Source organism: Cucurbita moschata, unplaced genomic scaffold (assembly GCF_002738365.1).
Source record: "Cucurbita moschata cultivar Rifu unplaced genomic scaffold, Cmos_1.0 Cmo_Scf00020, whole genome shotgun sequence".
Taxonomy (NCBI): Eukaryota; Viridiplantae; Streptophyta; class Magnoliopsida; order Cucurbitales; family Cucurbitaceae; genus Cucurbita; species Cucurbita moschata.
Genome location: NW_019268536.1, coordinates 2,696,361 through 2,707,187, shown reverse-complemented (window position 1 = coordinate 2,707,187; position 10,827 = coordinate 2,696,361). Strand labels below are relative to the sequence as shown.

Here is a 10,827-nt window from a genome sequence, read left to right as displayed (position 1 = left end):
TTTTATTAAAAAAAAAAAAAAAAAATAGGGAGAGATTTCGAGTGTAGGTAGGTTTCCAAGGCAGGAAAGGGAATTCCAGTGGGAGCATTTGATGGGAATGAAATTCCAATGTGGGAAAAAGAGGAACCTATAGGGTGAGAACACGTGGAGGCCATACTGAGCTGCTGTGACTGACAGACGGTAGCTTTAAGGAAAGGCCGACACCTCAATCGAGCACTGCACTATCCATTGAATTGTTGGAGGAGCGCACAATTTGGCATCAGATTGCTGCACCCATATTCCTTCTACTTCACTCTATTTGGTCAGGGCTACTTCCGCCCCTGGGTTTGTATGAACCATGGAGGCCAAATTTCTTGGCCTTCTCCGCCCTACAAACCTGCCGTCTCGTCGAGCTAGCTCCTCTAGGCTGTAGCCGGATGTTTAGAGGTACAACGACCGTCATGTATTATATTAAGCACGATCATCATCTTATCATCATAGTTTACATGTTTGTACTCATCATAAATGAGAAGTATACTAATGCATGTCTGAGGTCTTTATAATTTCTATCCTAAACAAAAATGATGATTCCTCACATATTACCCTAGATAACATGCATGTCATACATTACTTAAATGGCTATACATCAAAACATTCCTCCATGTCATACATTTTATTAGCAAACATATTCATGTTATACTACAACATGACATCTCATACATAATATATTATCGTTACTTATACATCTCATGTCATCATGACATATCATATTATCTTAACATAACATATCATATCGTAGGGTCATAACGTAACATATCATCATAATATGACAGTCATATCAAATACATGACATGTGCAGGGCCTATTGGATATGTATCATCATACATAAAATAATTCTTCTAATTGTGCCAATAATAGAGTCACTTACTTGGATGGTTTTAGCCAAAGTTCTATTTAACTCCATATTAACTTACTTTCGCCCATTGAATTCGTTTTCACGAGACTTCATTTATTTAAATATTCATTTAATTGAGTCAGTAAAAATCAAATTTCTAGCTCAATGTAATTTAAATTGAGACAATGAGGGTTATATTGACCTTAATTACTTTTAATAAGGTCAAAAACAGCTCGGGAGGGTTAAAAAAAAAACGATGCCAAAATCTAAGAACCGAGCTGAATAAGCTGTTTTCCAACCGAAGCCGAGCCGAGCTGAGTGAGCCGGTAGGGGAGACACGCATCACGCACGTGTACGGAGGCTGGAGCAAGCGTAGGTCGTCGGACGGGTCAGGTCGCCTTCTCGAAGGTGCGTGTGGTTGTGGGCTGCAGATTGTTACGTCAGTTGGGCTGTGGGTCGCTGGTTGCAGGTAGGTTGCCCCGAGTCCGAATTCGAATCTGATGGGTTTCTTCTTCTTCACCCGACTGTCCAGCGATGGTTTTCGTTCGTTTCTCTCTTCTCGAAATCGTGTTCCGACATTCCTCTGATCGAGATCCGACCACCGTGGCTCCATGTCGAATTCGGTGACCGAGTAGCTGAGCGAGGAGGCCTTTGTAGCGACGTGGTAGGTTTCATTTCGCAAGGTCTCCGGCAACTGCTCTATATTATTAGTATTTTTATACCGTAATCGAATTTTATTGAAATTAGTGAGTTCCAACATATTCAATGTTTATGTTTATGTTGTCTCCATGATTAAGATCAATTTGAACAAATTTTGGTGGACAAACAAACAATACTCATCATTGGAATGAGGTTACTTTAAATTAATAAAATATAATCTCACACAGCCTTAAATTTAAGACAATCTAATAATACCCTTTACATTTAACCATACAAATATATCAAAACTTTTAAAATGATCGAAGATTATCGTCATTATACTTTTAATACATATATTCACAGGAATTGGCTATATTTAATACATATATCACTATCTCTTCTCTACCTCATCTGGAAGTTCAATGTCTTTATGCAATACGCAAACATGAAGGCAAAGAAGGCTGCAAAACCAACCAAAACTCCTGCTACTGGCCCCATGAAGTTAGGATCATAACCGAAGTTGCTTTCGATGTAAGATCTTATAGCAACTTTCTCAGTTGCAGTTGCTCCGGGCACGAATATCGGTGTCTCGTCGTCGCCATACTGCGATATGATCATCCCGTACACGGTCCAGGCTATCGGGCAGATCCAATAATACCACACCCACCATTTGGGAATTCTCTGAAGTTTCAAAAAAGTTTCATTAGATTTATAGATATGGATGGTTTAAATTGATTCTCATATTATTCGAGCTCGAAAGGTGCCTTACCGGTCTTGGGACGAAGAAGCCAGAGAAGAGGTTGAAGAGTGCATAGAATGCTGCTGCGAATATGGCTGCTACATGATGGTTTGGTGTAATGGAGACAGTCATCATTCCATAGTATGTGAAGTAGAGGAAGGAGAAGAAGTTGATGAAGTAAAACCAGAAGAATTTTGGAGCTGTCCATTGAAAGCTGACCATGGAGTACACGATGAGAGTATAGTATGTTGTTTGAACCAGAATGAATGGGATCTCTACCAACACCTGGGCAAGGGCATAAGGTAATGCAGAATACATTCCTGCAGCTCTTTCTCTGTAGAACACAGTTCTCTCCACTGAAACTATGGGTTGTACAGTTTGGCAATTATTGATTCCAACAAATAATACAGCAGCATACATGGCCCCGATGACCATGGTCAGATCAGTCGAACTTTCCCTGAACGACATCGAACAACAATGTCAAAACTAGTTCTCAAATAGTAGATTATTTGGATGATTGTGTAACAGCCTAAGACCACCACTAGCAGATATTGTCCTCTTGGAGTTTTTGAGTTTTCCCTTTCGGGCTTCCCCTCAAGGTTTTAAAAATACGTCTACTAGGGAGAGGTTCCCACACCCTTAAAAAGAATGTTTCGTTCTCCTCTCCAACCGATGTGGGATCTCACAATCCACTCTCTTTCGGGGCTCAGCCTCCTCACTGACACATCGCCTGGTGTTTGGCTCAAGCCCACCACTAGCAACTATTGTCCTATTTGAGTTTTCCATTTCGGGCTTCCCCTCAAGGTTTTTAAAACGCATCTACTAGGGAGAGATTTTCACACCCTTATAAAGAATGTTTCGTTCTCCTCTCCAACCGACGTGGGATCTCACAGAAAAGAGAACGTACCTTTTGGTGCCAACCTTCCAGAAAACAGTCCCAATCATGAGAGCAGCAGCCAAGGTGAAAAAGTATCTGACTAAGTTGTAATCAGGGCTTCTCCAGTAAGTCCACCATTGTTTCCAAAGGCAGCATTTCAACTGCCCCCATGTTGATTGTGAGTATTGACTCTCAAAATACAGGTCCTTGGCACCCGGTGGGGGTGTGCTTAAGTCTGTAACCAGCTCCTTGTTTCGCCTATTTCATTGAAGTTCTTTTAGAACAAAAACAAAAGTTTGGAACCTAATACTTTTCTGACATCATTCATGTTTTATACTTACTTATACAAGGGTGATGATTTGTAATGTTCAGCAAAGTCCATTCCGAGACGAACTTCAGCAGCTACAGAGCTTACTTCCAACATCCAAGTAGCTGGATTATACTTCTCTTTGATTTTGGGCACTCCAGGAATTGACTATAAACAAGTTAATCCAAAATGAGGGAACTGTTCTTTCTTTGAAAAAGTAATAGATGAATTAAAGGAACATTAAGTACCTCAAAATACTCGATGATTTTGTGAGAATTGCGACCCAAAGGTCCAAAGTAGATCACTTGGCCTCCTCTTTTCATTAATAGCAACTGAGATACACAGGGTATTGAATGAGTATCACACAAAAACATAGACAGAGAGAAAGGAGAAAGGATATTTACCTCATCAAAGGCTTCAAATATATCAATGCTAGGTTGGTGAATAGTGCAAACCACTGTTCTTCCAGTATCCACAGTGTTTCTAACAGCTCTCATAACAATGGCAGCCGCCCGAGCGTCAAGACCAGAAGTTGGTTCATCCATGAAGATGATTGAGGGGTTAGCAACAAGCTCCACTGCAATTGTCAATCTTTTTCTCTGTTCTGTAGACAACCCTGTAACTCCAGGTAGCCCTACTATCGCATCCTTAAGGTTGTCTATCTCCACCAAGTCCATCACTTCATCCACAAACACCTACAAAAGACAACCAAAACACACCAATTCAGCAACATATTCATCAGGAACTATTAACAAGACAGGATAATACTACTGTTCTTACCATCTTTTCCTCTTTGCTGACTTCTTTTGGGAGCCTAAGGAAAGCTGAGTAAATTAAGGACTCTCGAATCGTGACTTGAGGAGAATGGATATCATTTTGCTCACAATATCCAGATATTCTTGCAAATGTTTCTTGTTTTTTAGGGAACCCTGAAATTTTGATATCCCCTTCAATATAACCTCCTGTTTTTCTTCCTGCTAAGACATCCATCAAAGTTGTCTTTCCAGCGCCACTGACTCCCATTAGTGCAGTGAGGACTCCAGGACGAAAAGCACCCGTGACTCCACGCAGAAGTTGGAGCCTATCCTCTGTAACTCCTTGTTCTTTCATTTCCTGTTATGATTAGATTAGAACAATCAACTATGGAGGAAATTCAATGCTAAATCATGACAGAATAAGTGATGTAAGTGTTTGTTTCTTACAGGAGGCATGTCCACGAAGTAATTCACAGTGTCAAAGGACATTGCAAGAGGACTGAAAGGAAGGATCATTCCCTTCTTGCCAGCAACACCATTGGCCTCCTCGATCAAGGAACTTGAGTTTCTTCTTAATCCATTGCTACTCATTCTTTGCATATTCATTTCTCCTGGAAAAAATTCAAAACAAAGATCATGTAAGCAACATGATCATAACTGACCATTTTTATACAGTCATAATGGTTTAATCTATTCTTTTCCTCACTTGTATTGTTCCCATCCGAAGCTGATAAAGATCGAGGGAACGAATCTTTTTTCGACATCGGTCTTCTTAGTCTCGGTTCTTGCGAATCCTCTTGGTTAGCCTCCATCTCTGATGCTGTTTCTTCAGATATTATTGCTTGATGCTTTGTGAGTGCTAAAACATGAAAGAATAAGTTTGATTAGAAGAGTTTTAACACAAATGATATGCTTACACAAGTGAAGCAGAATGAGAATTCTTACGATTAAGATAGGTAAGTGCAATTGTGAAAAGGATATTGAAGAGAATTGCAAATCCAAGAATAGCTGCAATGCCAATCCAATACCAATTCCTATCAGGAAAAACATCAAAATTCTGCAGCACCTTCACACCTAAGCTAACCGTAGTATTTGGAACCTGCAATAGAATGACAATCCAAGATACTCATAAGCAACCATTTCCATGTACTGTTTTCTATTTCGTTCTTTAGAAGTGCTACTAAATGCATACCATCTTGTTCATCCACCTAGGGGCAAACATTTCATTAACAGTGATAGCATTGAAACCATAAGTTAGAGGTGATATCCAGTAACCCCATATCCACCATTTGGGAATTTCACCTGTTTCATTAACAAAATAAGAAATTCATCCTTAATCACAAACTATTTGATGTGGGTCTTGTTGAATGAATCGAATCAACACTTGTAATCATGTTATTATGTCAATTGCTAACTTACTTCGAGGAATGATAAATCCACCCAGTAGAAATATAAGGAGAAGAATCAGTGACCCTCCAGTGTTGGCAATGATCATGCTTCTACAGACACCAGCTATGAGCCTAAACACTCCAGCAGCCATTTGTTGGACAAGAAATATCAACAACAATTGCTTGAAGAATCTGCAAAATCCAAATGAATCTAAGTTATTGAACTATATAGGAAGATTACCATTGCATAATTCCACAAGAATTTTCTAACCTGCTAGCCTCAGGAGCAAATCCAATGGTGTAATAAGTGACCAGCAACCAAACAACAGATTCAAGTATGGAAGTGGGGATTCCAAGAATGACAGTAGGGATAGTGTAAGTCCATGGAGGGTGGAATTTAAGATCTCTCTGTTTGTAAAATACCGGAAGTCTAGCAATGGTCATAGAAAGCTCAGAGAAGCCATTAAACATATTGCTAACCAAGGAAAACAGAAGAGCCCCAATAAAGACCGCCCCATCCGATTCATCTCTGGTGTGCATTCTCGTCCTTAGAAACAATGTGGATGCTATAATGGCAACGATTATGATCTGAACGGTTTTGAAGACGTAAACGAACGAGTTTCGCTTAATGAGTAGCCATTCTTTGTCAAAACAAGCTTTGAGAAGCTCCATTTTGGGGACAACATTCTCGGAGAAAACCAGAGCCGCTTTATGACCACGAGACTTGTCGTATGGGATTGAGAGCTCATTGTCCAATCTCAACCCGACATGGAAGCGCTTGAATCTACCGGCAAATTCCGACACCGAAATAAACCGGTATGGCTTCCTCCGGTCTCCCCAATATTGCTCTTGATCCTTTCTCGAAGTAACCTGAGCCAAAATTACAAAAATGCCCTCCATTAAAAAAAATATAAAATTTCCCCCATTTTAAAAACTATATTATTTATTCTATCAATAAATTAATTTTATGCTTTAATTTTGATATACAATATCAAAATTTCCATATATTACCTCTTGTAAGAAGTCAGCAGTTCCCTTTCTCTCTGGACATTTGAATCCACAAGATTCAAAAAATTCAACGACGTGTTCGCGCGGGCCCTGATACACAATCTGACCCTCGGAGACGAGAATGATGTCATCGAAAAGATCGAACGTCTCGGGAGCAGGTTGGAGTAGGGACATCAAGATTGTTCCCTCAGTCAAGTGCACAATTTGTTGTAGGCATTTGACAATTTGGTAAGTTGTGGAGCTATCAAGGCCAGTTGATATTTCATCCATAAACAATGTTTTGGTGGGCCCAACAATCATTTCTCCTGTATTTAAAGCCCATAATTTAGTTGATATTGGGCCTCCAGTTAAGCAAAAGCCCATGTAATAATAATATTTTAAGGGGATATAATGAACCTGTAGTTACTCTCTTTTTTTGTCCACCGGATATTCCCCTTATCATTTCATCTCCAACAATAGTGTCCTTGCAAATATCAAGTCCAAGTATCTGTCCAACAAATTCAACATTATTATTATTATTATTATTATTATTATTATTATTATTATTATTATTATTATTATTATTATTTATTTTATTTATAAATTAAAAATAAAAAATAAAATATGTTAAAGATAAGAAAAAGTAGGTGAGAGAGGAGAAAATCAGAAAAGGAGGCTGGCTGGGGTTGGGTTAGGTTAAGTGGTTAGGGATTTGTTAATATTTGTTTGACCTTTGACTTGGGGAACCGGTAAACTTACTTTGAGAGTGTAGTCGGTAATCAGGCTGCTCTCCACGCCCTCCATGGCGGTTGCCTGTAATTTCCAATTAATTAATTATTTTCCTTTTTTATATTTTGAATATAAACATGTTGGTAATAATTACCAAAATAAAATACCTTCATGAAAAGGTCCACTTCCGCCTCGGGTTTGATTCCGGCGTCCTTCTCTCTTCTCGCAAGCTCACTCAACAGTTCTTAAGAAAATTAAACAAAATTAATTATAATTTAAAATTAAAAATATAGAAAGTAATTTAAAAGAAAAGAAAAGAAAAGAAAAGAAAAATACCATAACGAGTCCCAACTCCTTGGCATCTTGCAGAGAAATCAAGGGTTTCTTTAACGGTCATAATTCCAATATGAACATCGTTTTGGCTAATGTACGCCGATGTTTTTTGTGGAACAAATTCTGTCAATTTGTGTCCATTGTATGTCACTCCTCCCTTCACCTGTCGAGCCCATCAATTTCTTTTTTTTTATTTATTTTTTATTCTATTTAAAATTAAATTTAATTATTGGTAGGTTTGTTTACCTTTAAACCTGGGTCTAATTTTCCTGCCAATGCCAACAACAACGTTGTTTTTCCCGAGGATGGGGGTCCTAGCAAGAGCGTCATCCTCGATGGTTTGATGATACCCGACGCATCTTTAAGAATGGTGAGCTTCGTTTGCTTAGCTAATTTTATACCAAACAAGCCAATGACCGATTCTGCCATGTTTCTTGCTACGTTCGGCAACGTTGGTAAAGCTCTGTTTCCCACGTGACAATCTGCTTCGATTGTTAGATGTTCGAATCTCACTTCAACAGTTGGAAGTCGGATTCCAACCCTAAATAAAACAAACATGAAATTAAAATCAAAATCAAAATTATTAATCATAAGTTAACAACTTAAGCAAACACGTGGGCCCGAGAATTACCGGTCAATTCTGTTTTTCTGTTTAATCAAGAACTTCTCGTTATCCTCTTCTGCGACTTTAAAAATCCGATCAATAAAATCCTGGCGGTCACTGACACCGAGCTTCCGGACGTCGACTTCCTTATGAACCGGCAAGTTTCCGGCGAGGGTGGGGTCGGGTTCATTAACGGACTGCAAAATACTAGTTCGAAGGCGGTCGTATGTGGGAAGTTTTTCAATGGCGGCCCAGCGGAGAGCCTCTTCGTCTTCATCGACACGAGTGCTTCTGCGAGAAGGGTTCCCATTGGCGAAGACATCTTCCATGCTCCAACTGGCCCGGCTGAAACTCCGGCTTATACTCCGACTGAAATTCCGGCTAGTACGCCGCTCCATTTCTTAGTGGAAAAAGAATAAAGAATTTGTAGGAAGAAGGAAAGATGGGTTTGGTTAGGTAATTTTTGTTAAACGGCTCTCTGGTTCTTACTGTTTAATGAAAGAGAAGAAGAGAGGGTGTCATTTTGGGAGAGAGAATGAAAAGGGGATTTATAAAGGGAAAGAAGCAACCGGATTTTTAGGAAATTAAAAAAAATGTCAAATTTGGAGAATAATAATTATTAAAAATAAAATAAAATAAATTTGGTATTTGGGTTGAAAATTATTCAAACATGGACAGCGTATACCCACCTTCCTTTCTGCATTTATTTAATTTCGGAATCGGTCCAATTTTTTTGCTAACTCTATTTTATTCTACTTTTTATTTTTTTATTTTGTTAAATTAAAAATTAAAAAATGGGAATATCTCTAAAAAAAAAATAAAATTAAAAAAATTAAAAAGATGTTTTTTTAAAAAAAATATTTTTTTAATTAGTTGATTTGATATTGAGTTTTGGTTTGGGTTACCTAACGACAGGGACATCCAACGGTTCAGTAGCTCTATCGTGCGCGCTCTTAGCCAGGGAGGGTGTGAACTTCCTATCCTTTGGTCAGTGAGAATGGTAAAGATTCCATTTTCATTTACTTTTCCATTTTAACTTTGTCATTTCATGGTTGTTGAGTGATAAAAATACTATTTTGGGTGGTCAGTTCTTAGTAGGATCATAACTTGCAAGGTGTATATACTCATTTTGATATGAACTAAGGTATCAACCATCCAAGATAAACTTCAAGGAACATGTGAAGAAAATGTTGTTTAAATTATCATAGGATATTGTCCACTTTGAGTATCAAAATGTTGTTTAGTATTCCTCACTTATAAACCCATGATCATTCCCTAAATTAGCCGATGTGGGACTTCCATCATCCAACAACAAGCTCTTGAAATGCCTCATGAAAGGTCAAGAATTTCATTTAAGGCTATTTAAACCTATGCATGATATCTTTGTAAATGAGATTGAAAATGTAGTAAAAAGAACATTTTTGCCATTCTAGTTTAGATTATATGTTTAGATAATCGATCAACAAGATAATTTGACTCTTACTTCCCTTCAAGTGATTTTGTATCACATTTGTTAATCACAACAAACGTTTAAGCACGTGGAGATCTTGATACAATGTTTTCTGATTGATTCCAAAAGTGTTTGAGCAATCTATAATTCAATTTCAAATGGGTGAGTTGTAGTCTGATTTGGTTAGCTTATTATCCATTTGAATTGAGAGACTATCTATTTAATCGAGCTACAAATGATCCGTTGTTGTTGGTGTTTGTTAGTAGATTTTATTTTAATTAAAAGACGGAAAATTCAAAAGAGAAAAAGATAATTGATTTTGTTACAAAGTTGGTGAAAAAAGAAGGTTGGTGAGTGATGAAATGAATGTGTGGTAGGTAAGCCTAGATAAGTTTATTAAGAGGATATTTTGCCGTGATAATTAGTTAGAATATATATCAGATATTTAGGGAGTTGTTAGTATAGATTTTATTAACCGTATATTTTATTTATTTACCAAATTTAGTTAGATATATATTTTTTCTATTTTTAGGTATTAGTTGATAGTTTGTATCCTATTTAAACGTTGTAAACCTGAATGAAGATCATACTTTCGATCCCAATTCTATTTCTATTTCTCATTCTTAACATGGTATCAGAGCACCGATCTTGGTGTTCTTAAATATCAAAATTTCCTTTATGGCGGAATCAGCCAAATCCAGCTTCAAAATTTCGGATGTTGATTTAACACATCCGTACTATATTCATCACTCTGATCAGCCAGGATATTCACTTGTTCCAATCAAATTAAATGGAGCAAATTACCAATCCTGGAGTAAATCAGTTATGCATGCTCTTATTGCCAAGAAGAAAATTGGCTTCATTGATGGCACAATTGAGGAACCGTCCCAAGATGCAAATTCAACCGAATTCGAACTCTGGAATCAGTGCAACAGTATGATAATATCTTGGTTAACTCATTCCGTTGAAGCAGATATCGCTAAAGGCATTATTCACGCCAAGACAGCTCATCAAGTGTGGGTTGATCTTCACGATCAATTCTCACAAAAGAATGCTCCAGCAATTTTTCAAATACAAAACTCGATAGCAACGATGTCACAAGGAACCATGGCGCTGTCAACATATTTCACCAAGCTCAAAGCACT

The 10,827-nt window shown here is 37.8% G+C and overlaps 1 protein-coding gene across 1 annotated transcript; it reads right to left on the bottom strand.

Moving 5' to 3' along the window:
- Window positions 1–1,763: 1,763 nt before the first annotated feature.
- LOC111457898 (ABC transporter G family member 35-like) lies at window positions 1,764–8,762 on the bottom strand. The gene is made up of 20 exons (XM_023100338.1): window positions 8,260–8,762; window positions 7,875–8,169; window positions 7,632–7,791; window positions 7,463–7,539; window positions 7,326–7,379; window positions 6,984–7,074; window positions 6,591–6,892; window positions 5,851–6,449; window positions 5,611–5,771; window positions 5,384–5,493; window positions 5,137–5,290; window positions 4,898–5,050; window positions 4,639–4,802; window positions 4,217–4,549; window positions 3,841–4,131; window positions 3,685–3,768; window positions 3,471–3,604; window positions 3,160–3,387; window positions 2,283–2,709; window positions 1,764–2,194 (listed from the first exon to the last, which is right to left on the bottom strand). The coding sequence occupies exons 1-20, from the start codon at window positions 8,628–8,630 to the stop codon at window positions 1,916–1,918; spliced, it is 4,467 nt and encodes a 1,488-aa protein (XP_022956106.1). The 5' UTR covers window positions 8,631–8,762; the 3' UTR covers window positions 1,764–1,915.
- Between the last annotated feature and the right edge of the window lie 2,065 nt (window positions 8,763–10,827).

Excerpts from the sequence above, each read along its gene's own strand:
- LOC111457898 (XM_023100338.1), bottom strand. The coding sequence starts at position 8,630 with ATGGAGCGGCGTACTAGCCGGAATTTCAGTCGGAGTATAAGCCGGAGT. Across the intron at positions 8,170-8,259 it reads CAGAAAAACAGAATTGACCG|GGTTGGAATCCGACTTCCAA; the intron begins GTAATTCTCGGG and ends TGTTTTATTTAG. Across the intron at positions 6,450-6,590 it reads CTGCTGACTTCTTACAAGAG|GTTACTTCGAGAAAGGATCA; the intron begins GTAATATATGGA and ends ATTTTGGCTCAG.